This window comes from Cydia strobilella, chromosome 12 (genome assembly GCF_947568885.1).
Source record: "Cydia strobilella chromosome 12, ilCydStro3.1, whole genome shotgun sequence".
Lineage (NCBI taxonomy): Eukaryota > Metazoa > Arthropoda > Insecta > Lepidoptera > Tortricidae > Cydia > Cydia strobilella.
In genome coordinates, this window is record NC_086052.1 from 6,939,605 (window position 1) to 6,965,994 (window position 26,390).

The 26,390-nt window shown below is 40.5% G+C and overlaps 1 protein-coding gene across 37 annotated transcripts; it reads right to left on the reverse strand.

The window, feature by feature from the left end:
* Nucleotides 1-1,902: 1,902 nt before the first annotated feature.
* On the reverse strand, nt 1,903-25,756 carry LOC134746024 (myosin heavy chain, muscle). 37 transcript variants are annotated; one of them, XM_063680230.1, is made up of 25 exons: nt 25,463-25,755; nt 24,774-24,917; nt 22,910-23,094; nt 22,275-22,470; nt 21,101-21,164; nt 20,924-21,022; nt 19,434-19,537; nt 18,286-18,427; nt 17,834-18,099; nt 17,034-17,204; nt 13,972-14,151; nt 13,573-13,729; nt 13,037-13,095; nt 11,645-11,732; nt 11,241-11,358; nt 10,329-10,446; nt 9,494-9,630; nt 8,924-9,050; nt 8,327-8,536; nt 6,500-7,386; nt 5,848-5,926; nt 4,904-5,149; nt 2,883-4,718; nt 2,526-2,565; nt 1,903-2,323 (listed from the first exon to the last, which is right to left on the reverse strand). In XM_063680230.1, the coding sequence occupies exons 1-24, from the start codon at nt 25,667-25,669 to the stop codon at nt 2,542-2,544; spliced, it is 5,844 nt and encodes a 1,947-aa protein (XP_063536300.1). In that variant the 5' UTR covers nt 25,670-25,755; the 3' UTR covers nt 1,903-2,323; nt 2,526-2,541. The 37 variants fall into 37 exon arrangements, with proteins under 37 accessions (XP_063536300.1, XP_063536292.1, XP_063536268.1 ...); XM_063680222.1 differs by lacking the exons at nt 2,526-2,565; nt 5,848-5,926; nt 10,329-10,446; nt 13,037-13,095; nt 17,034-17,204 and adding exons at nt 6,066-6,144; nt 10,770-10,887; nt 12,282-12,334; nt 16,688-16,858 and having other exon boundaries at nt 17,834-18,103; nt 18,290-18,427; nt 25,463-25,756; XM_063680198.1 differs by lacking the exons at nt 2,526-2,565; nt 5,848-5,926; nt 10,329-10,446; nt 17,034-17,204 and adding exons at nt 6,066-6,144; nt 10,770-10,887; nt 16,688-16,858 and having other exon boundaries at nt 17,834-18,103; nt 18,290-18,427; nt 25,463-25,756.
* Nucleotides 25,757-26,390: the final 634 nt, after the last annotated feature.

Sequence of the window (26,390 nt, forward strand, 5' to 3'; positions counted from 1 at the left end):
TGACGAATGGCAAACTGGAAAGTATAAATATAAATAATAACACAATAGATTATGTGTCAGAGTATGTTTATTTGGGCCAAACAATATCACCACAGGACTTGACCTCGAAAGAAATAGATAGAAGGATCGGAAATGCGTGGAAGCGATATTGGAGTCTAAAAGAAGTTATGAAAAATAAAAGCACAAGTATGGCCATCAAGAGGAAGCTTTTTGATACCTGCATAGAACCTGTTATCACATACGGATGCCAAACCTGGGCAACTAACAAATCTCACATAAGAAAAATAGAAGTTTGTCAAAACGCTATGGAAAGGAGTATGATAGGAAAAAGACTGTCAGACAGAATTAGACTTACAACGATAAAAAGGTACACTAGAACCAAAGACATTACAAGAACCATCAGAAAACTGAAATGGAAATGGGCAGGACATACAATAAGAGGAAGCGGAAAATGGTCCAAAACAGAAATGTTCTGGTTTACAAAACACCTGAAAAGAAAACGTGGTAAACCCAATAGAAGATGGGTTGACGAAATAAAGAAGGAAGCAGGTGGATGCTGGACAACATTAGCACTAGAAAGAGAGAAATGGAAAGAGTTGGGGGAGGCCTTTGCCAACAAAAGGCATACAGACAACCCTATTATAATAAATAATTAAGATGTAATATACAAAGGTAACAAGTGAAACCATGTAATTGTCTGAAATAAAGGCTATTTTTATTTTTTATTTTATTATATTTAAAAAGTTTTGTACAAATATTTCACAAAGCATAATTATGCGGTTCTGTATTGTGTATTTTGTAAATACTTAGTTTAAATCAATAACTTTTTAATAATAAATATAAGTGATATCAGTCTTCATAGTGTTCTTCCAAAGATTTGGTTCAAAGGAGTAAGAGCTAATTTGTTACCAGAAAAATCTACAAAAATAATGTCCTTGATTTTCATTGTATCATTTTAGGTGTTTGCTGCTGTCTTTGAAAAGATATTAGGTACATAATTATGAGCTGTAGGTACTTTTAATTTGTCAGTACAGTCACGTCTGAAAATATCGATACGGACAGAGTGCCAGAAGTATGTACCTACCTATACTAAGGTCGTGTATACATATTTTTGGCACTTTGTCCGTATCGATCTCTGCTTAAAATAATAATGTTTTGAAACCTAATATATGTATGTAATTTCCTCATAGGTGATGTGAAAAGCAGTATGTGTCACATGGTAGCAAAATTATTTTCACCTTGGGCGTTACCACTTGAATCCATTACTACGCTCAGGATTCAATTGTATGCCCTCGCCGTAAATATGTCATTTTGCTTTCTTGTGACACAATCTACTATTGCTACCATGTGACACATATACTGTTTTTCACATTACCTATGAGGAAATTGTTATGTTCCAAAATATTATTTAACCTAAAAAAAGTGTATGCAAAAAAGAAAAAAAATCATGTCCTAGAACAGAATAGTGCCACTTTGACCCCTCCTAGCAGGGAAGAAAAGTGCCACTTTGATCCCTCCTAGCGGGGAAGAAAAAGCCCTTTTTCGAATAGGTGATGTGAAAATGCAATTTTCCATCCGGCTATCAGCCCATGAAAGGTGAAATTTTTGTATAGGAGAGATGCTGAAACTTATATCAGGTCGTGAATTCCATAAGTCTTCAGTTCAGACTTCAGTATAATTGCTTTGTCATTACTTATACTAATAGGGCAGACCATGATCCAATAGTATATATATCCGAATTTTGTAAGGTTCATGGAAAGATTTACTTCTATAACTTCTATGTTATAATTGTGTTTAACATAGAAGTTACTTGTATTTGTGCTGCTTTATAAATACGACTATTTATACATCTTGGTGGTAAAGCTAGGTATGATAGAGGGCTATAGAAAGAAAACCAAAATGTTAAATGTTTTATGACAACGATATCGCTTTATTAGATGTCAAAGAGGGCAGAGAGGCGCGCGGCGCGAGCGTCGGTAAAGGGGCTGGTAGGCGTGTCTCTGGGATCGCGGCGGTCGCTCCGCGCGGCCCCCCACCCCCACTCTCGATACATACATCAGCAATAAATAAATAAATATCAACAAGTTACAAAATAGCTTTTCGTAAAAAGATAAGAATACTAAAGTGTATAAAGTTTTTTTTTGTTTTACAGTTTTCGTTTCACGCTTTTTAACTGCTATGTATAAAAAATTAAGTTAAATTAACAACGAAAATCTGTACAGTCCGTTTTGGTTTTGTGGAACGTTTAGAAATCATCGTTAGCCAGGTCGAACCTTGGTGGGAAGGTGCCGAAGCCGTCGAAGGCGGGGCGCGGGCGCTGGGGCTGGAAAGAGAAGAAATATATCAGCATCTCATTCACCAAACGATAAGAACACGGAAACATGCCGGACAGTATAAATAGGGAGGCATTCAAATTTCGAATGGCTTGCATTCAATAGGCCTGATCTGACAGCTGATTGGCTGTTGGATTGAGGTGTCAGATAGCGACGACCGTTCCTGTCGCCGTGGGGGTAAGCTGAACTTACATATCTCCTTGGTTCACTAAACGCGCCCTTTTATGGACGCCTGGACGAAAGAACACAGTTTAGTTATATAGCAGTAGGTGTCTAAGAAAATTGGAAGCAATAGCATATTTGAGTTGAGTCTTACACAGATTAAAATGTTCCTTCTATGTAGTTAAGAATGTTTCAAATAGTGTGCATCAAGAAATTGAAACACATATGATGGTTAGGATAACATAAAAAGATAAAGCTTCCGCATATGTCTAGGAGTATTACGAGAAAGAGGCGAATGTTTTTTGTTATCTTTATAATCCACCGTTATGAAAGTGACCAAGAAATAATGAATCTGTGTATGACTTCAGATTAGAAAGTGAAACTTACCGCCGGGCTGACTCCTCTCGCAGCGGATCCCGCGCGGCCCTTGCCTCGGAACTTGCTGATGGCCTGCTCGGCCAGGTCCGCTCGCTCCTCGGCCTCCTCAAGCTCCTGTTGCGCCTTGCGGAACTTAGCCAAGTTGAGGGCGGCGATCTCCTCCGCCTCTTCGATCTGCCTCTTGTAGGTCTTGATCTTCTGCTGCAGTTTGTCGACGAGGTCCTGCATGCGCTCGTGGTTCTTGCGGTCCTCCTCAGCCTGGAAGGTGAGCTCCTTGATACGCCTCTCGGACTTGCGCAGGTTCTTCTGTGCGTCGGCGTGCCTCCTCTGTTCACCGTCAAGCTCATTCTCGAGCTCCCTGACTCTCTGTTCGAGTTTCTGGATAGCCTTCTTGCCTCCCTTGAGGGCGTTCGCTTCGGCCTCATCCAACCTGACTTGCAGTTCCTTGATCTGTTGCTCAAGGGCCTTGCGGAGCTTCTCCTGGGTCTGGGCGTGCTCCTGCTCGGCGCGGAGCTCGTCGGCGAGGCGGGCGGCGTCAACCATGGCCTTCTTGGCCTTCTCCTCGGAGTTCTTAGCCTCGTTGAGGAGCTCGTCGAGGTCGGCGTGGAGGGTCTGCAGCTCGGACTCGAGCTTCCTCTTGGCGGCGGAGAGGGAGGCGCTCTGGGCGGACAGCTCGTTGAGCTGTTCGTGAGCATCGCCCAACTCCTGTTCGGCCTGGCGGCGGGCGCGGTCGGCCTGTTCAAGAAGAGTGCGGGACTCTTCCAGCTCGTTCTGGAGGGCGTTGGCGCGGCGCTCGGAGATACCCAGCTGTTCACGGGCATCGTCGCGGGCGCGCTGTTCCTCCTCAAGGGCGGTCTGCAGATCCTTGATCTGGGCCTGGTAACGCTTGATGTTCTTCTGGGCCTCGGCGTTAGCCTTGTTAGCATGGTCGAGGGCGATCTCGAGCTCGTTGATGTCGGCCTCAAGCTTCTTTTTCATGCGCAGGGCCTCAGCCTTGCCCTTAGCCTCGGCTTCGAGTGAAGCCTGCATGGAGTCGAGGGCGCGCTGGTGGTTCTTGCGTGTGTTCTCGAATTCCTCCTCCTTCTCCTGGATGCGGCGGTCGATCTCCTGGCGGACCTGGGACAGCTCGAGCTGAGCGCGCAGGACCTTGTTCTCCTCCTGTTCGAGGGCGGACTCGGCCTCCTCGAGAGCGGCCTGGAGCTCGTCCTTCTCGGCTTCCAGGCGCTTCCTGGCCTTTTCGATCTCGTGGATGTTGCGGCCACCTTCGCCAATCTGGTCGAGCAGGTCCTTAACTTCGTCAGCGAGGTTCTTGTTCTCGCGGCGGACAGCCTCGAGCTGTTCCTGGCCTTCCTCGTAGGCACCCTTGAGACGGAACAATTCGGTGGAGTAGTTGCGGCATTCCTTCTGGCTGGCGTCGAGCTCGGCGGCGAGGTCGTCGACCTTGAGCTTCCATTCTCCAATGATCTTGTCGAAGGCCTTCTGCTTCTTCTCGGCAGCGTTGGCGATGGCGGTGGCACGGTCGACCTCGAGCTGCAGGTCCTCGACCTCGGTGGCGAGGCGCTGCTTGGTCTTCTCGAGGGCAACGACCTTCTGGTTGAGGGACTCAATGGTCTCCTCGGCCTCGGCGAGGCGGGCCTGGAGCTTGCGCTTGGCCTCCTCGAGCTCCTCGGAGCGGGCAACACCCTCGGACTCGTACTTGGAGCGCCAGATCTGGCCCTCGGCGTTGGCCTTGGAAAGCTGGCGCTGAAGATCAGCCTTGCCCTCGGCCTCCTCCTCGACCTGTTCGCGGATGTTGTCCAGGTCGTGCTCGAGGTTGCGGAACTTGCCCAGAAGGGTGGCGCGTTCCTGTTAACAAGAAAACACATTAATTAGCTTCTATGTCGGTAAGCCTTGTTAAGTGCATCATTAGACCAAGTAAGTCTCAGCTTGATACTAAAACGCACCAATATGGCAATATCTAACAATGTGTCGTTTGAGTTATCTTTGTTGTTGTTTTCTTTTAGATGAACCATGTTATATTGTATACTAACCCTGGCCTCCTCGTCGGCGAGCCTCTTGGTATCCTCCAGCTGAGTGGTGAGCGACACCTTGATCTTGGACAGCTGCGACACCTGGGACTCGGCCTCCTCCAGTTGGCGGAGCAGGTCTGAGTTCTCGATGGACATCTTCTTCTTGGCGGCATCCAGGTCGTTGAGGGTGCGGTTGGCCTCGTCAGCCTTGTTTTGGACTTCGTTGAGCTGGTGCTGGAGCTGCTTGGCGATCTTCTCCTGGGCAGCCTATTAGGAAATAAATAATTGTTAGACGAAGGTATTTTCACGGTTTAGTTGAAAGTTTAATGGTTTGAATTCTTTTAATATTTAAATTTTGGTGATGCAGGCTGATATTCGTTTTAGCGTGTATTTAACAGATCATGACTGTGTTAAAAACAAACGGTATTATTTATTATGAGAAGAAAAATATTGCAGAGAAATATTGAATTATACATACATAGGTTGGTGCAAATGTTTACATTTATAAAACTTCTGATACATTGTTACGGTAAGCACCACGACTATTTTTAACTTACATAATATTAGGCACATTATATGTTATTTAATTATATTATTCAATAATTAGTTGTTGAAAGGTTTTATTTAATGTTACTAATGTTAGAAGATAATTAGAATAGGGATTAATCAGTTTAAAAATCATTCAAAAAAGTTTTTTACATTTTAGCTGTAGTTTAGTTTCACGTTACAGCGCTCATAGCTTTTTTGCGTTTAGTAAAACTATATTAGGTATGTTAAATTGGGCGTGTGTAGTGTCTGGTCCCAAGCACACAAGTTGTTTAAGTTCTTATATACAGCTACTATCCTAGGATAAGCATTATAAGGGCTGTATAAATCTTTATAAAGCTCTTGTGCGACTTGGGTTGCAACTCCATCTAACTGGCGAAAGCGAAGCGAAGTCCTGCTGATGCCAAAACAATTTATACCTTTTCGTTGGACACGTGGTCGAGACCAGCGCGGAGGTCATTGACTTCGCTAAAGTACTGAGAACGTTCCTTCTCAGCCCTGGATGGATTAGAAACACGATTAATATCACCTAATTGGTATGTGTTTGTGTTGTGGGCATTGAGTGGGCCGTGGTTCTTTCACGTTTAGGGAACATGCGGGGGAACTCGGTACACATGCCTCGTGGATGACATGTTACCTTTTCACGGGCCACCTGATCGACGGCAGCGCGTGTGTTGTTTAGCTCCGAGTAGCAAGACGCGCGGTCATGATCAGCCCTGAATTAGCAGTACAATTGAGTATCCCAAGCTTTCAAGTCCCAGTTCAAATTTAAAGGTTCAATACAAAATTACATTTCCTTTGCATATTAAAAGTGTATTTATAAACATTATGCTGATGTTTATAAGATTTGCCACGTAGGAGTGCTATAAATATTCAGCATCGAGTGCCTCTTGCTGTAACTATTTTTATTTCGCCAATTGCGTTTACTTATTTTTACGATCTATGAAATCAGGATATTTGATTATAAAAAAAGCACGTACATACATACTTAGCTTACAATAATCTAGAGCATAAAAATTGTGTTTTCATTGCTCTAGTAGAAAAGGATATAATATAACGTATAATACTCACTTGGCCTTGAGCTTGTTGAGCTGGTCGAGCTGCTCACCCATCTCGGCGACGGAATCGTTGTGCTTCTTGCGCAGGTTGGCGAGGGTGGACTCGTGCTGGATGTTGGCCTCCTCCAGGTCGCGGCGCAGCTTGCTGAGTTCAGCCTCGCGCTTCTTGTTAAGCTCGATCTGGGCAGAGGTAGCACCACCGGCCTCCTCAAGGCGCTCGCCGAGCTCCTCGAGTTCACGAGCGAGGTCAGCGCGCTGCTTCTCAGCCTTGGCGCGAGCCTGGCGCTCAGACTCGACTTCCTCCTCGAGCTCCTCGATGCGAGCCTGCAGTTCCTTGATCTGCTTCTGCAGCTTGCTGACAAGGGACTGTTCATCCTCGAGCTTAGCGGTCAGGGAGGAGATCTCCTTGTCCTTGCGCTGGATGGTCTGCTCCAGCTCCTTCTTGTTGCGTTCGAGGTCGGCGACGGCTTCCTGGGTCAGCTTGAGGTCGCCCTCAACCTTCCTCCTCTGCTTCTCAACATCACCGCGCAGCTTCTTCTCGCGCTCCAGAGAGTCCTCCAGCTCGTCGAGAGTCTGCTCGAGCTTCTGCTTGACCTTGTTGAGGTGGTTGACCTTATCCTCGGCGGCCTGGAGTTCCTCACCAGTCTTCTGGTTGGACTCGCCCTGCATCTTCTTCTCCTTGTTGAGCTTGTTGATGAGCTCATCTTGGTGGGCGATCTCATCGTTCAAGTTGCGGATCTGGTGGTCCTTGGTGGCCTTGTCCTGCTCGGATTTCTGGACGGCCAGCTCGAGATCCTCGACGTCCTTCTTGAGGCCAGAGACCTCCTGTTCCAACTTCTTCTTGTTCTGGAACAGCTGGTTGCGGGCGTCCTCCTCCTGGGTCAGGCGGTCCTGGGTGTCCTACGGTCACAACAGCTCGAATCAGTATACGGTATTCAGTATTCAAGTATATAAAACTAGGCATCGAAAAAATAAACAGTTGGCTTTTAATTGCTTTCGCAATTCCTCTAAACACGTCTGGCTTCTGTCTATCGGCAAATAATAGCAATTAATGATTTGCAATAAAATCGTGCAACCCGCAGACGTGCAATTTATTTTTAACTCTTCAAGCTGCTTTTAGTGTAAACATAACGGTGTTTATTTAAAGAAATACTCTAGCAAACGAAGCATTGCTTTGCAACAGTGTTACGGCTACATATTTGGCTTGTAACGGGATGTCTTCTAAGTAACTAATGTCCGGTATGTTTACTCGCCGCAGGAATCTCAGCTAATTAATTAAACTAATTAGGTACATTATTTATTTAGCGCCAGAGTATTCGCGACCCAAATTGCTCATTGCTATTTCAAGATGACGCATCATTACCGGGATAAAAAATATGTTACAAATTTTACGATTATTATCCGCCTGGATATGCCACATGTTAATAACTGAAGGGTATAAGGAGGAATTTAGCAAGCCACTAGTAGATGATGGTTCACAACTTTTTTTGCACTATCGTTTGAGGTACCAAAACAATTTACGACTATGTATGAAGATTTTCTGTTTCTCTCTTGACGATTCATAATAATAAAAGTAGATTCATTATCACAAAAGTGACTACATGATTTTTTTTTATTACTATACCTACTCTTAATTATGGGGCTTAAAATTATTATTTTACTAAGTTTTGCTAATTCGACTATTATGACTAATATGCCTTGTTTCTATACTTTCTATTATGACGCTGTGAAGTTTTCATTTTTCTAGAGGATATCAATATAAATAGTTTTTATTATTGTTTGAGTAATGTACATGATCTGTGCTATACTATCACATAACTAATAAATAATTAACACTTACCCTAAGCTGGGACTCCATGTCGGACTTCTGGGCCTGGAGCTTGGCGGCGCGCTCCTGGACTTCGGACAGCGAGCCCTTCTCGCCCTCGAGCGAGCCGAGCAGAGCGGTCTTCTCCTCCAGCAGCTTGGCGTTGAGGACCTCCAACTCCTTGCGAAGTTTCTCCTCCTTCTCCAGAGCCTCGATCGCCTTGTTGGCCTTCTCTTCCAGTTTCTGCAATTCAACCACACTTTTATCCACACCATCCCATTCCGAAACGTGTATCGTTGCCATTTTATTTAATTTTATTGATCACATCAATTGATTGGATAGGGAATGTCGGTTCGTTCGTTAGGGGAGTTAGGCGCGCGCCCAGCCGACCGCTCGACTGAACGGGGCGCTGGAGTTTTCCAGCGGGCGATAGCCGCCCACGCGCATGATTACTTAGCTAGGTGAGTGGGGCGATAGGGGGGGATTCCAGAAATGGCTGCGGCAGGTGCGGTGTCACGTAACCGGCAGGTGGGTGCGGTTAGCTATTTACGTGCTTGATTCACGCCGCTAAATTTGATTATTTATTGGGTCAGAGTGCTCCATCATATTAATGCGTTGAGTGATGCTTACCGCGATCTCATCCTCGATGCGGCTGACGTTGAGGAGGGGCTTGACCTTCTGCCACAACTTCCACCAGGGCCAGGTACGGAGTTGCAGGTACTTGCGCAAGTTGCGCTGGACAACTTGGAGGGCGACCCTAGTGGTAGAAAACTTAACTTAGCATATCTTTATGAATAATATAATTTAATTTACATAATGAAGTCGGATATTTGCAATTATGATATAACTAAGGTTGAAGGTAAGGTAAGGCTTTATGAAGGTTGACTGGTAGAGAATGCCTCATAGCATTAAGTCCGCCTTTTGTGCGATTGTATTTTCTTTTGTGCAATAAAGATTAAATAAATAATTTAATAACAAAATTTCAAAAGATAATAACTAAGAAAAAACATTTTAAAAAAATATTAAAGATTTGGAATGCCAAATATCGATTTCATTACTATACCTAATTGAATTTAATATATGTAACTGTCCAGAATAAATAAGTGTTATTTTATTTCAGGTAATGATCCCGCTTTAGTAAAAGTAACAGTGTAAGTGTGCGATGTTATTAAAGAAACTGTATAAGGTAAGATATCATACCTCTGTTCCTGCAGCTTCTTGTACTCCTTGCGGGACAGGTAACCGCGAATGTAGGCCTGGAGCCAAGACACAATCTTGGACAGCCTATCGTCACGCATCTCTTCCATCTGACCCAGGACACCAGCGCGGAAGAACACCTGGATATATAGCTAAGTCAGAACAAATCCAGACGCCCGACTTGTAGAGTTAGTAACTGGTAACATCTAGTTTTAATATATTTAAAACTATTTCTACACATTATTTGTGTCAGAAATATGAACATAATATTTTTAAATGATATATTTTTCTACATCTAATGTTAGTGGGGAATTTGCGTGAGTAATCTCGAAAAAAAACGGAGACTTTTTGAAGCGGCATGACATGGAAACATAAAAAATCGACACATAGACAACACGAGGTACAGACGATACAGACAGTAAAAGAATAAGAGGAGTTAATATCGGAATGTGTATGTGTATCCGTTACTCATGTACTACGTCTACCTTTGTTTTTCCAAGTCTGAAAGATTCCGAGTCCAAACCGGTTGTCTCGAGAATTTTCTCGGCGGCTTTCTCTGGCGACATTCCGTCTTTGACCAACCCCGGGCACAGAATTTTGTATCTGCGTTTGAGGAGCATACAAAAATATAACAGTGTGTGTGTATGTATGTGTATGTACAGGTAGAAAGGATAGGGGAAAATCCAAACAGGAGCCTTGTCACTTGGGCCCTTTGAAGCGGCTTAGTCTACTGGACAAATTACTGTACCAATTGTAAATGGTGGTCGTAATTTGCCTGAAGTATTGATAACTTGCAATTGGCTTTCTCACAGCTAACTACGCAACCGAATGAACATGCCTTGGTGTGACCGAGACGGTACGATTCGACATCCAAGCCTGTGGCGTCCAGGATGACTTGGGCGATCTTCTTAGGATCGGTTTCCTTGTCCACAGCTTGAGGGGCCAGGATCTTGTAACTACATTATCAAAATATTTCCACACAATGAGGGAGAGTCACAATAAATAGTTCTAAAGACGTGCTAGGCACATAAGGAGAGGGTGGAACAAAATGTGGGACATACTGTAAAAAACATTGATATGTTAACCACACTGCATACGATTAGGGGTATGGACTGCAATTAAGATTAATAACATGTATCCCAGGAACCTTCTATGACATAATGACCTAGAAATAACAATGGGTCAACAAAAAGGGTTCAACATTAACTCTATTCTTTAGAGTTTAACAATTTCTACTTCTCCATGCTAAAACCATTCTGGACCCCATTATAATTCTTGCCTTGGTGTGACCGATACGATAGCTCTCAGGGTCGAGTTCGACAGACTCCAGACACTTCCTAGCTGCTTCTTTAGGATCTTTTTCGTTGGTCATGATGGCTGGCGCCAGAATCATGTAACTGTTTGTCGAACATCAATTATTTAATAAATAGAGTCCCTCCAACTACTCTGTATGTGACACGTCATTAAAATAATTTGTCGTTATATAAAACAGCTTATTAATAATCTATGATATTTCAGCAAGTGTTACTCATAGCTATGAACTATGTAAATTTGACTGATGATGTCAGCAAGTCAGCGGTAAAACCAGAATAGTTGCTCCAGAAAATACCAGCGCTAAAAAAAAGTTTTGACTAACCACATATAAAAATAAACATAACCCTCTATAATCAAAACAGAGACATAAAATACTAAAGTTATAGTTGTAATTTGAATTCTTGAATTATTTTTGATATTGATGTTGGGATCTTACCGGAGCTTGAAGTCAGGGTAGACCATCCTGTTGGGGAAACCTTTACGGCAAATACGGATGCCTTCCAACACACCGTTACAGGTCAGCTGGTGCATGACAAGGTGGGAGTCGATGAGACCTGGCGAGCGAATACACGCACACGGATAAGAGGAAATTACAGAAAATAGAAAGCCTTCGCTATTAATGTGTATTAATTAATTTAAAAAAACAGGTATGTAGATTTTAAACCAATTACTTATTTTTTTACTTATCCTTATAGTTGTAATAGAGTAGAGATAGAAAAGTCTCAATTTACTTTACTAAAGACAAATAGTAAAATTTTAAAACGAGTGAAAGGGAAAAGAAGATAAAGTGATATTGGTCACTTTACTAACACAAATATATTTAGCACAATTATTACTCACCAGGCTGTTTCAACTCGTTGGGGATGATACAACGTACGAAGTGAGGTTGGGTGGACCTCAGAGTTGTCATCAGGTTGTTAAGTTGTTCCTGTATGGATTAACAAAATTAGTATGCACAATTGTGATTTTGTATAGTATTTACAACAGCATTTTTCATGTTTGTCTAAATCCAATACAACTGATTATTTACCCAGAACATTTCTTAGTTTTGTCTAATAGAAATGTCTGCAAACAACATAAAAAGCGACACTCGATGATACATGAATATTGACGTAGATTTGACATGTAATGACGTGACGATGTGAATAAACACACACACACACAAAACTAAAGTTATGATTCCTAATAAACACACACTAACACACAAAGCTATTAGACCCAGCAGCGTCGTACAGTACGTTCCTGGGGACGTTATGCGCTGTGCGTGTAATTTTTCCACAGTGCATTGATCTACACTATAACACCATAGTGCATGTAAAATATTACAACCTCTAAAAACATAAAACAGGTAATTTTCATGTTACCTTTAATATTACGTCTATGAAATGTTACTACCACAATTTTCAAAAACAATGTAGAATATATGAAGCTACATCAATATAAACCAAAAATCAATCTTTAATATAAACTTAAGAACCTTGTACGCGGAGGAGACAGTAGCAAAACCACCACCCTTCTTACCGCGACCGCCTATGAACGTACATTATAAACAAGCATAGATTAGTACCAAGACGATCACAAGGCAACATGACGGGACAATACTCGATGGCTAAACATAGACTATCGGCGACATGAGCTGTGCTGTAAAACATATAGTAGAGTGGCCGAACAGGCTTTAGGTTACTTTTCGCTCATGTCGTCTTGGACATAGGTATATTTGGTATCAGTACATTCAGTATGATGTCCTGAACACAAATAAATATTTGATGACATATATATATTTGGTGGGGGTCCACTGCTTTCGCGCTTGACATCGCCAGTTTTTGAGACATTTGGTACCACACATGGTATGTTTAAAAAAAAAGTAAAAAAAAATATACTGCCGACTTTATGACATCACAGCAACTACCGCCACCACTTTCGCGCTTGTCATCTCATATATTTGTGTTCAGGACACCATACTGAATGCACTAATACCAAATATACCCATGTCCGAGACGACATGAGCGAAAATCGTTTTCTAGAAGACTTCTAGACAAAAAACCGACCCTCTAATATTATGTTGACATTGACAAGGTAATGTGAAAGCGTGGAAGACTGACCCTAATTACCACTAAGTTGTAATCAGTAGATTCAGTAGTAGTAACAAGGGTTAATCTTAGGCATGATAGACGATACTGAAGCTACGCCGAAGGCAGTGAAGCAAATCCCTTTCAATGAATGTAAGTTTACCCTGTAGAGCGATGATACAGTCTGGAAGGCAGAACCCTTAGCACGCTTGCCTCCAGCGCCTTAAGTTGAAAAGTGACATGAGAAATAAACATTAATATGTCTTTGTAGACAATGATGCAAGTACATTCAATAGAATGATAGTGTGTAATTATCCTCTTTGCTAGGTCTTCTAGATTAGAAATAAACACAATGTGTGTTTATTTCTAATCTATTCGACGAAGCAACTCGGATAATAAAATTGTAATAGAACTTCACTTATGGTAAGTTCGTTTAATCATTAAGTATAATGAAATAATCCAAGATCACTGAAGTATTGATGTGATTTTGGTAAGTGACATTTGGGTTTTATATCACCCGTCTTGTGGTGTGTGATGATATTATATGTTCACAGAAGGTATGAATACAGCTCATGGTACCTGGTCACCTGTTTTCGTAGAGATCAAAATTGCTATAGGGGCTTATCGAAATCAGTATTAAAAATTATCATTTAAAAAATCAATTGAATCCTTATCTGAGTAAAAGTTATTGATACGTACCCTTGCCGCCACCGGCATCAGCACCACCGGACTGACCAGGATGGTCAGCGAAGATCTCAATCAACAGTTTGTTGGTGCCCTTCTTGAACTGGTCTACGACAGTGTCGTTAAGGGGGTCCTTGTTCTTCTCAAGCCAGCCTGAGATGTTGTAACCGACCTGTTTAAGGAGGGTGGGTGAATTAAGGTGGTGGGTAGTGAATGACTGAGTGAACTAATTTAGATACCAACATTAGCAATCATTTTATTTGCTAGATTTTCAAAAAGGATATAATTCAAAGGGAAGCTTACTTTCATTCTGTTGTTTAAGTAAAGAAAATGTTTATGAACCAAATATCAGCTCAATATAATTAAAAGTGAAGTGAAATGATCGTTGGTATTGTTGATGATAAAGATACTTACGTTGCCGGCATAATGGCCAATGGCGAAGTGGGCAGCCTGGCAGCCGGGCTTGGGAGGCTTGGGCTTCAGGAACGGAGGCGACTTGCCCAAGTGGTTGTTATTCAACTTCTCAACGAAGGTCTGATCGGTAGCTTTCGGGAACATAGATTCTTCCTCAAGGATGGAGAGGATACCCATGGGCTGGAAACGGACCGATGGCGTTAGAACACGAAGTACGGCTTGCTTATCTTCTGAAAATGCTACTTATGCCAAGTGTAGTTACTTTACGACTAAAATTGTATCATGAAATGTAAATTTTGATAGGACAAGCTATAATTATGTTCTTGGAGAGGAAATTTAAATACGAGTAGCTGTTGTTTCATCAAGATAAAGTCGATAATAAAATTCAAGTGAATAATAAAAATGAGGCAAAAGGTACAAATTTAATTTAATTATAAATCTGTAACAAAGGAAAAAAAATTAAAAGAGAAATAAAGGTTTTAAATACTACTTTTGTGTAAAAGGGGGTTCTAGCGTGTATATTTTTGTTAAGCGTTATCGGTTAAGCGGCATGCATTCGTAGTTGTGTGCTTTTTTCTAATAGTGAGTGTAATTTTATTAGCTATATAACTTTGTACTGTATCTATAAAATAGTGCTTCTTTTTCCATAGCTTCACATATTTTTAGTGTCTTTTTTTATTAAACTTGATTGCTGACTTTTTAGTTGTTAAAAATACTGGTATTACTGGTGCAGTTAATATAGCTAATTAGCTTAAAAAATATATGCTTATTAACGGATTAGACTGATATTGTAGTTTTGCAAGTGTTCTATCGGCGGTGTGGGTACAGACCGTGATAAATATATCATAATGATCAATATTTAATAATATCCAATAACACAGCAGCTAGTAAGGTGATTCAAGAAATCAAAGTTTTAATTTTATTTACTCACCTCATTATTTTCATCCTACCTACTAAAATAATAATTAGTAATTAATTTGAGAATTGTTTAATAACATTTAGTGGTCGCTACCACCAGTACCACCGGTCAACTTTTTTTTTTAATACGTACTGCGATGTGGGATTATGGTTTGCTTTTATTATGTTCCATGATAATATTTATCTATTATAATAGTTTATGTGACTGCTATATAATAAAAGGCGTAATTTACGATAATATCGCCTTCGTTTAATTTCATACATTTTGAAATGTCGGTAGCTATCCCTAAATATCAATTCAAAAATAAAATAAAAAAATCTAGACTGTTTTCTAATACAATACATCCGTTTTAGAGGTTGAGAGTATAAAAAATAATAATAATAATAATAACAGCAAACTTCTCCAAAGGGACTCTACGTGTTGGATGTGTATCCCCACGCACGCCTATCAAATGACCGGGATGTATATACCCGTGAGTTTATACGAGATACAAATAATAAAAATATCGTCTTTCTTTGATTTCACAAATTTTCATATGTCAGTAGCGACCCCTAAATATCAATTTAAAAATTTATAAAAAAAATAGTGTTTTCTAATGCAAAAGATCATTTATAGAGATCATAGGTGAGAGTAAAAAAATAAACATATATATTTTTTTTTCAGTACAAGTTTAAATCAGCCTAACAGCTAGCCAGCATTCCTCACAGGCAGCAGATTCTATAGGGGTTGTTAGAGATTGTGAATACAGTATTATAGAATATGTCGATCATTTGATACAATAAAACAGCGTGTAAAGATTCGCAAGGATGCTGCTTTCATTAAAAATGCTTTTAGCCTCGATTGCTGAAAAGGATCGTGTGCGCAAAGCATTTGTTTATACCGCGGAGCAAGGGATCAGCCAGAGATGTACTTGCGGGAGACGTTTTCAGCCCCAAGCGTCGTCTAATCGCGCCTATCGTAAGCTATACTGGATTCTAATACCTTTTCTATTAAGTCTATAGTCGCTTGAAGATCCATACCAAAATCTATGAAGGTCCATTGGATCCCTTCACGTTCATACTCTTCTTGCTCTAACACGAACATGAAATGGTTAAAGTATTGTTGTAATTTTTCGTTCGTAAAATTAACGCATAGCTGATTAAACCCGTTCATCTGGATCGTGATACATGGAAAAAATAATTGTATCTGTTAAACAACTAACATTGTTTGTGTGGAAACGATGGCCGTTGGTGTGAGAAAATATTAAAAATAAAAACAAAGAACACAGATAACACAGAACACATATAACACGTTGCATTGGTGGGTAGCTCGAATGAAGTAACGAATGGAATTAAATTTTAAGTAAAAGTTCTATGGCTACTTCTTTCGGGCACCCTGTGGCATGAGGCAAGCTCTTGTTGTTGCGTTTTCGCCAACTACCTTTTCAATAAGGTCAATGCACATTTGAAGATCCATGCCAAAATCAATGAAAGTCCACTCGATGCCTTCGCGCTGATACTCTTCTTGTTCCAGCACGAACATGTGATGGTTAAAGAACTGCTGCAGTTTCTCGTTGGTGAAATTAATGCAGAGTTGCTCAAAACCATTGAACTGCAGGGAAATAAGTAATGTGGAAAGTTAAGCCATGGGTTAGATACGGATTCACTACGGATCACATTCCGCAGCTGTTGGTTTTAGTCCCTACGAATGAAGCCCTGCCAGAGACTGGAGGGTCTGTTCGATATTTGATTGAAGTTTGAAAAATCCCCGTCTTGAGTTCCAGCGTCGACGGGATGATCGACCACCACCGACTATTACCTTCTCGATCAGATCGATACAAGCGAGCAAGTCCATGCCAAAATCGATGAACGCCCAGTTGATGCCCTCCTTCTTGTACTCTTCTTGCTCAAGTACAAACATGTGGTGGTTAAAGAATTGCTGCAGCTTCTCATTGGTGAAGTTAATGCAGAGTTGCTCGAAACCGTTGAACTTTTATGAACAATAGGAAACCCAGGTAATTCCACAATTATGGTTAACAAAGACTATGCTATCTCGTTATCACGGAGATTAGTTAGTAGGGCACAGAATAAACTAAAGTCTATATAAGCTATACTCTAAGCACATGGAACTGCCTTCAACCGAGCGTGCTTTACACTCAGTATACCTTTTCAATAAGGTCAATGCACGCCAATAAGTCCATTCCGAAATCAATGAACTCCCAGTGGATGCCTTCTCTGGTGTACTCTTCTTGTTCCAACACAAACATGTGGTGGTTAAAGAATTGCTGCAGCTTCTCATTGGTGAAGTTAATGCAGAGTTGCTCGAAACCGTTGAACTTTTATGAACAATAGGAAACCCAGGTAAATCCACAATTATGGTTAACAAAGACTATGCTATCTCGTTAACATGTAGATTAGTTAGTAGGGCACAGAATAAACTAAAGTATATATAAACTATACTCTAAACACATGGAACTGCCTTCAACCGAGCGTGCTTTACACTCAGTATACCTTTTCAATAAGGTCAATGCACGCCAATAAGTCCATTCCGAAATCAATGAACTCCCAGTGGATGCCTTCTCTGGTGTACTCTTCTTGTTCCAACACAAACATGTGATGGTTGAAGAATTGTTGGAGTTTCTCGTTTGTGAAGTTAATGCAGAGTTGCTCAAAACCATTGTACTAGGAAATCAAATGGATATTAAAACAGTAAAATCTTGAAAAATCAGTAATGATTTTTCTACTACTCTACATAAATAACTAAATTTTGACTAATTAAAACTAAATAACTACTTTCTTATAATATATTTTTTCTGTTAACCGCATTAAAGTGTTAATGCTTTAGCAATAGCACTTTATTGCAAATATTAGAACCGATTTCGTGAAATTTACTTAATATAAGGTTACATTTCTGACTTTCACTAGAAAGCAAGAGATGTACCTAAGTCTTGCCGGCGATACTCACGTCGAAGATTTCGAACCCGGCGATATCCAGTACACCGATGAAGTGCTGCCTCTTCTGCTTGGTGTCAAGAGTCTCGTTACACTTCTTAACGAGCCACTTGAAGAGACGATCGAAGACACCCTTACAGAGGGCACCGACGGAGTTGGTGACCTGGTCCTTGTTACGGCCCTGGGTGACGAACTCGTTGCCGACCTTGATGCGGGGCTTAAGCAAGTTCTTGTACAAGTCTTGGCAATCGACACCAAGGAGCTTGGCGACGCGTTCACCTTCCTGAAATCAGACAATCACATATCAGTTTTCATCAGTTATATAAATTTTTTAAACATTTTTCGAAAAAAAAATTGCCTTTTAAATTATAAACATTAAAAATAAAAAGATTTTGTAACTTTTAATAAGTATTAGGCGAGATGTTCTATGGTTACTTCAAATTGATATGAAATTTTGTGTTGAACTTGCCTCCATGCCATCGGCCTCAGCCTGCTCCTCGCGACCCCTCTGCTTGAACTTCATGCCACCCATGTGCATGACAGCGGCGGTGATCTTGTATACGTTGTCCTTCTCCTCTTGGGTGAAACCAAGGATGTCGAAAGCTTGCTATAATACCAAAACACATGTCAATATCGAGATTTCATAAAGTGTCAGTAAGGCCTTGAATACATAAATTATCGTACGAATTTAGTTATTTTTAGGACATTTTGGATTTTTATTTACATTTACTAATTAGCCAAAATTAATTTTTAGACAAAATATGTATAATAAGATCTGAGCTCCCTATAGTTGAAATTTTCTAAGATGTTTTTTTCAGCTAGGGCCCTAATCTGTTAAATAAAAGCTTTTGTTTCTTTTATACAGAGCCTTCGGCACGTACCAAAGCAACAATTTCGTTAAAAAAGCAATTATCGTGATAGTATTAAGGTTCAAATTCATGAAACAGCATTCGGAAATAACACGTTTGGATACCGTAAGACGACCAACCGAGATAACAAAAAGCTGTAACATAAATTTTAACCATAATATAAGTAGAACGCTAAAATTGCCTTTTAAACGGGCTTGATCCTCACTAATGAGAAATTTGATAGCTACCACGGTGCATAAAAGAAACAATACCCATTGTTTGGCAGATTAGGGTTTGAGCCGAAAAATTTTCTCAGCAAATTTAACTATCTATACACTATCTAATATTCTAATATTTGCAAATTTATATTGACGAAACGTACTAAAAAATTGAAGTGCTGAGATAATAGAAAACAAATACTCAAAGGCCTTAGTGAATACAAGACAAAATACAATTAATCGTTAGTAAAATGTAAAACAAAAAAGCGTTATTATATGTTATAAGGGGCAACGTGTACAGGTCCATTTTGGTTTCAGTGCACAGGAATCTAAATTTTGAGGTGAATTAATTTTAGACCCCCCAATCCAAAAATGTAGGGTACTAAATTCTATCTATAATCCCAGGTCAATCCTTTTGGCTGTGATTATATCTAAACTATTTATGGTTGTCTATTTCACCATTATAGTAACGACAATGGTATTGGGTAACAGATAGGGTAATTTTCCGGTGGGTCTCTCAAACTGCTGCTAATCGCAGACAACTTACGTCAGTCAATTGACATTCCTCGCCGTCATCCATATTGGGGATGGTAATCTTACCCTGGGAGACGTTATAGTAATCGTAGATGTCGTTGGACAAGAAACACTTAGCTGTTGGTCAAACAATATTGAACAATTTAGTAGTTAAAATCACCCTTTATGCCGAAAAAGTGGAACATCCTAAATGTTTCGTCGTGTAGCATTTTGTTAACGTGTCGGGTAACCTGTGGGGGTGAAGGGGAACCAAACTCTGTGCAAAAAGCCCTTTTTGGACAACGCGGGGGTCGAGCATGTGCGTGTCAGAGATTGCTCAATGTCCAGTGCACGAATAACTCTGAAGCGTCCGTCGGCGCACTTACGACCGTCAGCATCAGCTCCTCGCTGTCGTTGACGCCGGGTATTCGAGTTTGCCCTTGACTTACGAGGGGATAGTCCGAGATTCGGTTGCTTAGCATCGTCATCTCTGTGAACATCAAGCCAAGATCTGACACACACATACGCGGCACTAGCGGCGCCGTAAGCAAAGCTACAAGCGACAGAAACAGCCGAAGAAATGAAGTGAAGAAGATATAGTGTTAAATGAGCCAGTTTGTCGTGTTCTGGACTCACGTCAGTAAGCCTCATTTCCTCGCCGTCATCGACGCCGGGAATGACAGTCTTGCCTTGCGCAACGATGTGGTAGTCATTGACGTTGTTCGATAAAATGCACTTGCCTATAAAGGGACACCAATAACAGTCATTCTTGGTAATTGGTGCGCTTACAAACAATACAAACTGAACTAAGACATGCCAATTAACGCCCTTAGTGTTTTTGGAAGAGATACACACTTTTTAAGCTAACTGTCACACCAGCCAACGGGTGCGATGATCCGACCGCCCATATCAACGCGAAAGGGCAATCGGATGGAAAACAAAACTCGAGAAAGCCTCCCAGATTGTTGGGGGCCAAGACTTACGTCAGTCAACACACTTTCCTCTCCATCATCTAAACCAGGGATTGTCGTTTTTCCTTGTGAAACGATGTGATAGTCATATACGTCGTTCGACAGCATACACTTGGCTAAATGTCATAAACACACACGTTATTAACAACGAAGTAGGTATATCAGTGTAAGGATAAGGATATTGTCCGAGTGTTCGTTGTGTAAGTGTATTAAGTGTGGGCGTCCAAAATAATTTGAATGATAACAGAGACCTTCAACTACACAGAAGATTGTAAACTAAATTAATATTTCCTAAGAATTTATATATTCAATAAAATTCGAGGGGTTTGGTTACAGAATATTAAAAAATATCCTGCATATAAAATATTAATTGAAAACATTGGACATATGATAAACAAAAAATATATAGGCTTCTTTTTCTTTTACATGTCCAATGCCTACAACCTTTACTAGAAGAATTTGATATTTATTTTTGAGATATTTTCAAACCAATTATAATTTCCTTGATATTGCTAAGTTAAATGACTGTGATGTGTATTATGTTTGTACGTACTCTTCAGTCCATCAACTGAGCCGGACATCATCTGGTAGAAGATGTGGTAAGAACGCTCAAGAGCTTGCTGGGAGATGACACGGGCCTTCTCGAGCAGGTCTGGAGAAATTTAAAACTTTAGAATCAATTCTTCAAGGCACTGATGTATTCCATGGTGTAGAATGCCGAAGTACTTACAGGTCTCGATATCAGCACCAGCCAGTTTTCCAGAGGGGCCGAAGTGGATACGGATGAATTTACCCTAGGCACAGAGGAATAACTGATAAAATCAACCAAGATTATGCAAGTTAAAGAAAAATAAGTCAACAAGATAATCAGTTTTATTAAGTTTTTATACTTTTTATTGTTTGTCTTTTTCAATTGACTTCAAAAGATAATATAATAATTATTTCGGTTCTTTGTATTCCCAATTCAAATACTTATTGAATTTAGAAGTCTTTATTTAACAAGTGGGTATGTAGGTTCAAATGGGGTTGAAAGTTAGCATCGGGAACGATTTTATGGGGGCTTGGAAATTTATCCCCTAAGGAAGGTAGAAGGGGTTTAAAGTTTGTTTCGGTATTTTTTTTTTAGTCAGTGACTTAGTACGTCGTAGAAAGACATAAAACTAAAAAACAAGAAAAGCGGTATCTGCGCTTTATGAAATTTCAGTGTTTTTGTGTCGGGAACGGACATTTTTTTAAGTAAGAGACTTGAAACTTTGTAAAAAAGTATTACAATACAAGAATAGTGAAATCAGATTTATAGAAAATTCATCTCGTGAGTTGGTTTAAAAGGGGTTTTTTTAGTTAGGGGCTTAAAACCTCGTAGGTTGTGACAGACAAATGCCATGCGTTATAAAATTATTAACAAATGATTAACCGTCCATACTACTGCTATCTTTTGCTTCATAACGTTCTGATGCTCATGTAGAATATATAACCATCAACATAAATACACACGTACGAAGTCGCAGGCAATAGCTAGTTTCAAATATTAATGGTACGACTATCTAATTAGCAATTTGAGGATTAATCTGACAAAAAATAAATAAATATCAGGGGACATCTTACAGAGATCAACCTAGCCCCAAACTAAGCAAAGCTTGTACTATGGCTGCTAGGTGACGATATACATATTTACTTATATGTATACATAGAAAACACCCATGACTCAGGAACTAATATTTGTGTTCATCACATAAATAAATGCCCTTACCGGGATTCGAACCCAGGACCATCGGCTTCACCCACTAGGCCAGACCGGTTGTCAACCAAGCGATATAAAACCAAGATTGCTTAATATTTCGGTATCCGTAAAAAATTAAGTAGGTATTTAATGTTTCCTAATAGGTAATGATGCGTATACTTACGAAACGGGAAGAGTTGTCGTTACGGACGGTCTTGGCGTTACCGAAGGCTTCAAGCACAGGGTTAGTCTGGACGACCTGATCTTCCAGGGAGCCCTTCTTCTCCTGGTTGGGGTCCTTCTTCTGGGAGGCACCGACGGTGGCGAAGTACGCAATTACCTTCTTCGTGTTCTCAGTCTTTCCGGCACCAGACTCACCGCTGGGAATTGTAAGGATTTTGATTAGTGCAAGGGTAAGGGAAAGCAAAAGTATTTTACATTTTGGTGAAACTTTTACTTTATATTAAAACATCTTTAGGTAAGTATGGGTAGGGTTATATTTTGGTTTAGATATAGCGCATATAATTATATATAAATACAGAATACATATTATATGCGCTACATCTTTAAACCAAAATATATACGAGAATATCGCATAGGCATAACGGTGATTGTATTTATGTTATACTCGTAATATTTAGAAGCTAGTAAGACGAATTTCGCCTTCTGCCTGGCTTAAGAGTATTTGAAGTCGACCAATTAGCCTGCTGCTTCCCTTTACTATTAATAATAATATATAAATCTCGGACTTTTACTGATCTGACATAAAAAAAACTTTATCCATGTCTTTATGAAAATAGTGTAATGAAATGTACTTACGTAATCAACATAGATTGATTCTCGTGGTTGGTCAACATGTTGACGTAAGCGCCGTCGGAAATGGCGAAGATATGGGGAGGCACCTCCGAGCGGCGCTTGCCACGGTACAGGCGGGCGCATCGGGTCGTGTACACGGGGAATCTCTTGTAGGGGTTGATAGCCACGCAGAAGAGACCAGAGTACGTCTAGAGGATCATAATCGTACATGTTACACAGAGGCTGATAGTGAGGGTGACGAAAAGTATGGGATATGTTTTTTTTTATGTGGATATTACTGATCGACATTACTATACTATCCGTGAACCAAACTGATGACCGGGGTCGTCAAACTTCTCATTCACACTTGAAGTAATTAAGACTCCTAGCAAGAGTAAAAGAGACAGTAAATTGTTCCCGGTCGTCAATTTGGCTTGCAGATAATATAACTGTAGGTGGATAAAGAGATGATTGATTTTAATAGTATTTAATGCCAAACAATTGAAAAAAAAAATATGGTGTAAATTTTAGATTTTGAAAAAAAATTACGTACCTAAGTGTAATGATATCCACACAATCCTGCTTTTGTCAACTAATTACGTGTACCAAGACTTATCGTTCTTTTAATATTTTTGGTAAACATGGTAAAAAAATGGTGGTGTAATTTTTACGTATTTAGTTTACAATCGTCAGGTCAAAAACCAATTAAGTAAAGACACACTAACACGGAGACAGTACTGTATCGATACTTTGAGTCTCCATGTTGAAAAATAATAGAATCATCAAAAAACTCGTAATCATATCTGATAAGTAAATCTGAAAACATCTTAAGGGGCCCACTAACTATCAGTCCGCCGGACGATATCGGCCTGTCAGTTGTTCGGAACTGTCAAATTTTTGTTCTAACTGACAAACCGATATCGTCCGGCGGACTGATAGTCAGTAGGCTCCTTTACTTCTGTGTTTCTGCGCTGCAATACAATCTACGAGTTTTTGGATATTTCTTACATAAACCACAAAGAAAACAATCTGAAACGAGAATTCTGTAAAACTGCAAGGGGTATTGTATCGATACCTTTCTTGCAAAAAAACTTAGGCACTAAAAGAAATCAGTAGACTAAGAAAACGGTGAAACATCTGATACAAGAAACACACAATTCTCCAGTCGCCGGTATCGCTGGACGAACTTCGACTTGTCCTGTGTAAAAGGGTTCAAGTACGGTTCGGATAGGGTTTTGAGGAAGGACTATAGGAAGGTAGACACATTGACCTCTTATGCATGTTTGTAAATTAGGAATATAAACCAATCAAGTTCATCTCATACTTGAATATCACGTGTAAAGCTTTATAAAAATGTACAAAAAAATGTCCGTTCACCTGGTGACATAGTTTTTTGCACGCGCTCTATTAAGAACATCTGGCGCACAGTCTGCATAGCTTGAGCGCGACCGAAATAACAAGCACGAAAATAGCGCACGTTGATATCCAACGCACTATTTATATACAAATTGAGCCATCGGTCTAAAACGAATTGCGCCTCCTGAGCAGCTATTGATCTTTGGCTTGGTAGCTCTCCAATAATATCATCGACATATCAGAAGGCTATTAAAATAAGATCGCAATGATAGATAGTGTTGAAAGTCAAAGTTACAAATTGATTGACTGACATGTTACAAAACTTTACTAATGTCGTGGCAACTAGTAATCAATCTTAATATGGCAATCAGACTAGATAAAAAGTGCTAAGTCAATTCTTAGGACCATGGATTTATGGACACGTGTTCTCAAGTAATGACTGAAGTTCAGGTAATGTGTCTACAGATTTGAGTAAGGATTCGGCATGCAAACTGCAAGGCTCCAACTCCAGCCGTCGTGGCTCCTAACTTACGTAGATAAGCTTATGGTAATATCTCTGCTTCAAGTTATACAAAACCGAAGCGTCGTTGAGGTATGTCAAGTTGGACATGTCCTCGCATTTTTCGTACTTGGGCGGGTTGACCTGGCCTACAAGATCCTTCTTGAAGTCTTTCGTCTGCGGGAAAGATGGTCACATTAGTATCGAAATAATAAAAAGGCGCCAATGGCGCCTACTTACATAGATCAGTTTCGCATAGTATCGCTGCCGCAGATTGTGCAGCACGGCAGCGTCGTTAAGGTATGTCAGGTCTGCCATGTCCTCGACTTTTTCAAATTTCGGTGGATTCACTTGTGATAGGAGTTCCTTTTTTAATGTCTTTTCCTGCTCATTTAAGATCAGTTTAATATACTTGTAACATTAGCAACATCATCGAAATGGAATAAATTAAAATATTAGAAAATGTTATTTGATTTAAAATTCAAGTTCATGTTTGAATTTAAAAATAATATTCAATTCTAGGTTATCTATCAGAATTCTAAACAGAAATGTAATTCTAAAAGCCTTTTCAATTAAAAGTTCGGAGTTGCTAATATTCGGGCTTCCGGTATTTCATCTTGAAATTCACTTCTTACACAGCATACATGCTGATAGCCTATCAATGATGCCCTATTGTTTTCGGATAGAATTTAAGTATTGATAATAAAAACTGAAAATATTACCTCGCCACCGGGCAGACCGACGGTCACCAGGTCGCCCTTGGTAGCCTTGATCTCGCCCTGGAGGAAACCCTCCTTCTCGTCCGGAACCCAGCATGCCTTCTTGCCGTCGTAGGGCTTGCTCTGGTCGATGCGCTTCTGTTCCAGAGACACGAACAGGTACGGGGTTGGATCGGGGTCATCACCCTCTTGTACGATTGGCTTCGGCATGGTTGGAGGGTTAACGAGACTTCTGGGCTAGTCGAGACACGAGAGCAGCCCTGAGCCTTCCTGTGAACACAGCTGATGTTTAGCGAAGCCCGAGAGGATTTCAACGGAGCCCCAGAGGGGTTTAGCGGAACTGGCGCGTGCGTCTATTTGTGGCTGAAATCCGAGTAGCGCGCATGGAACGGTGCCAAAGCTCACGTTTGCGTAATACCGCCTTTTTATGCTTATCCCGAACCGTTAGGTCACGCGGAATGCGCTGGAGCAACGCCAGCCGATTATCAGAACGGTTATTGTCTTTTATGGTGCTGTTGGTTGATGGGTCAATTGGATTTAGATCGTCATAACTGGCCCGATCGTATTCATTTGTTTCATTACTTTAATTAAATTTGAATTGAATATACAAACTTGTTTTATTATTTTGTCCTTCAAAATTCAAGTTATATTAACTTGCAACTTTAACATCTAACGCTTTAAAAGTAACGTTCTCGATGGATTCCAATTGAACTGACCGATTGTTCCGAAACCAAGCACTGCAATCTATCCTTGAACCATGAACCATACACAATCCAGCACTTTCACCACAATCCTGATAAACAGCTGACGCGTCACTTTCGGTTTCGTTATGCACTCGGATTCTTGATGCACTTCACAGACGCACGTGCCACGTGCGCGCGTACTCACGTTGGAAGCCGTTCTGACCGGCGGCGGGGCGCTCCGTTAGTTT

Bases quoted from the DNA above. Each gene is read 5' to 3' on its own strand.
- LOC134746024 (XM_063680198.1), bottom strand. From the start codon at position 25,669: ATGCCGAAGCCAATCGTACAAGAGGGTGATGACCCCGATCCAACCCCG. The intron at 19,538-20,923 runs GTACGTACAAAC...TTTGACCAACAG, and splicing joins CTCAGTTGATGGACTGAAGA to CTAAGTGTTTCTTGTCCAAC. The intron at 13,730-13,971 runs GTAAGTATCTTT...CTCCTTAAACAG, and splicing joins TTGGCCATTATGCCGGCAAC to GTCGGTTACAACATCTCAGG.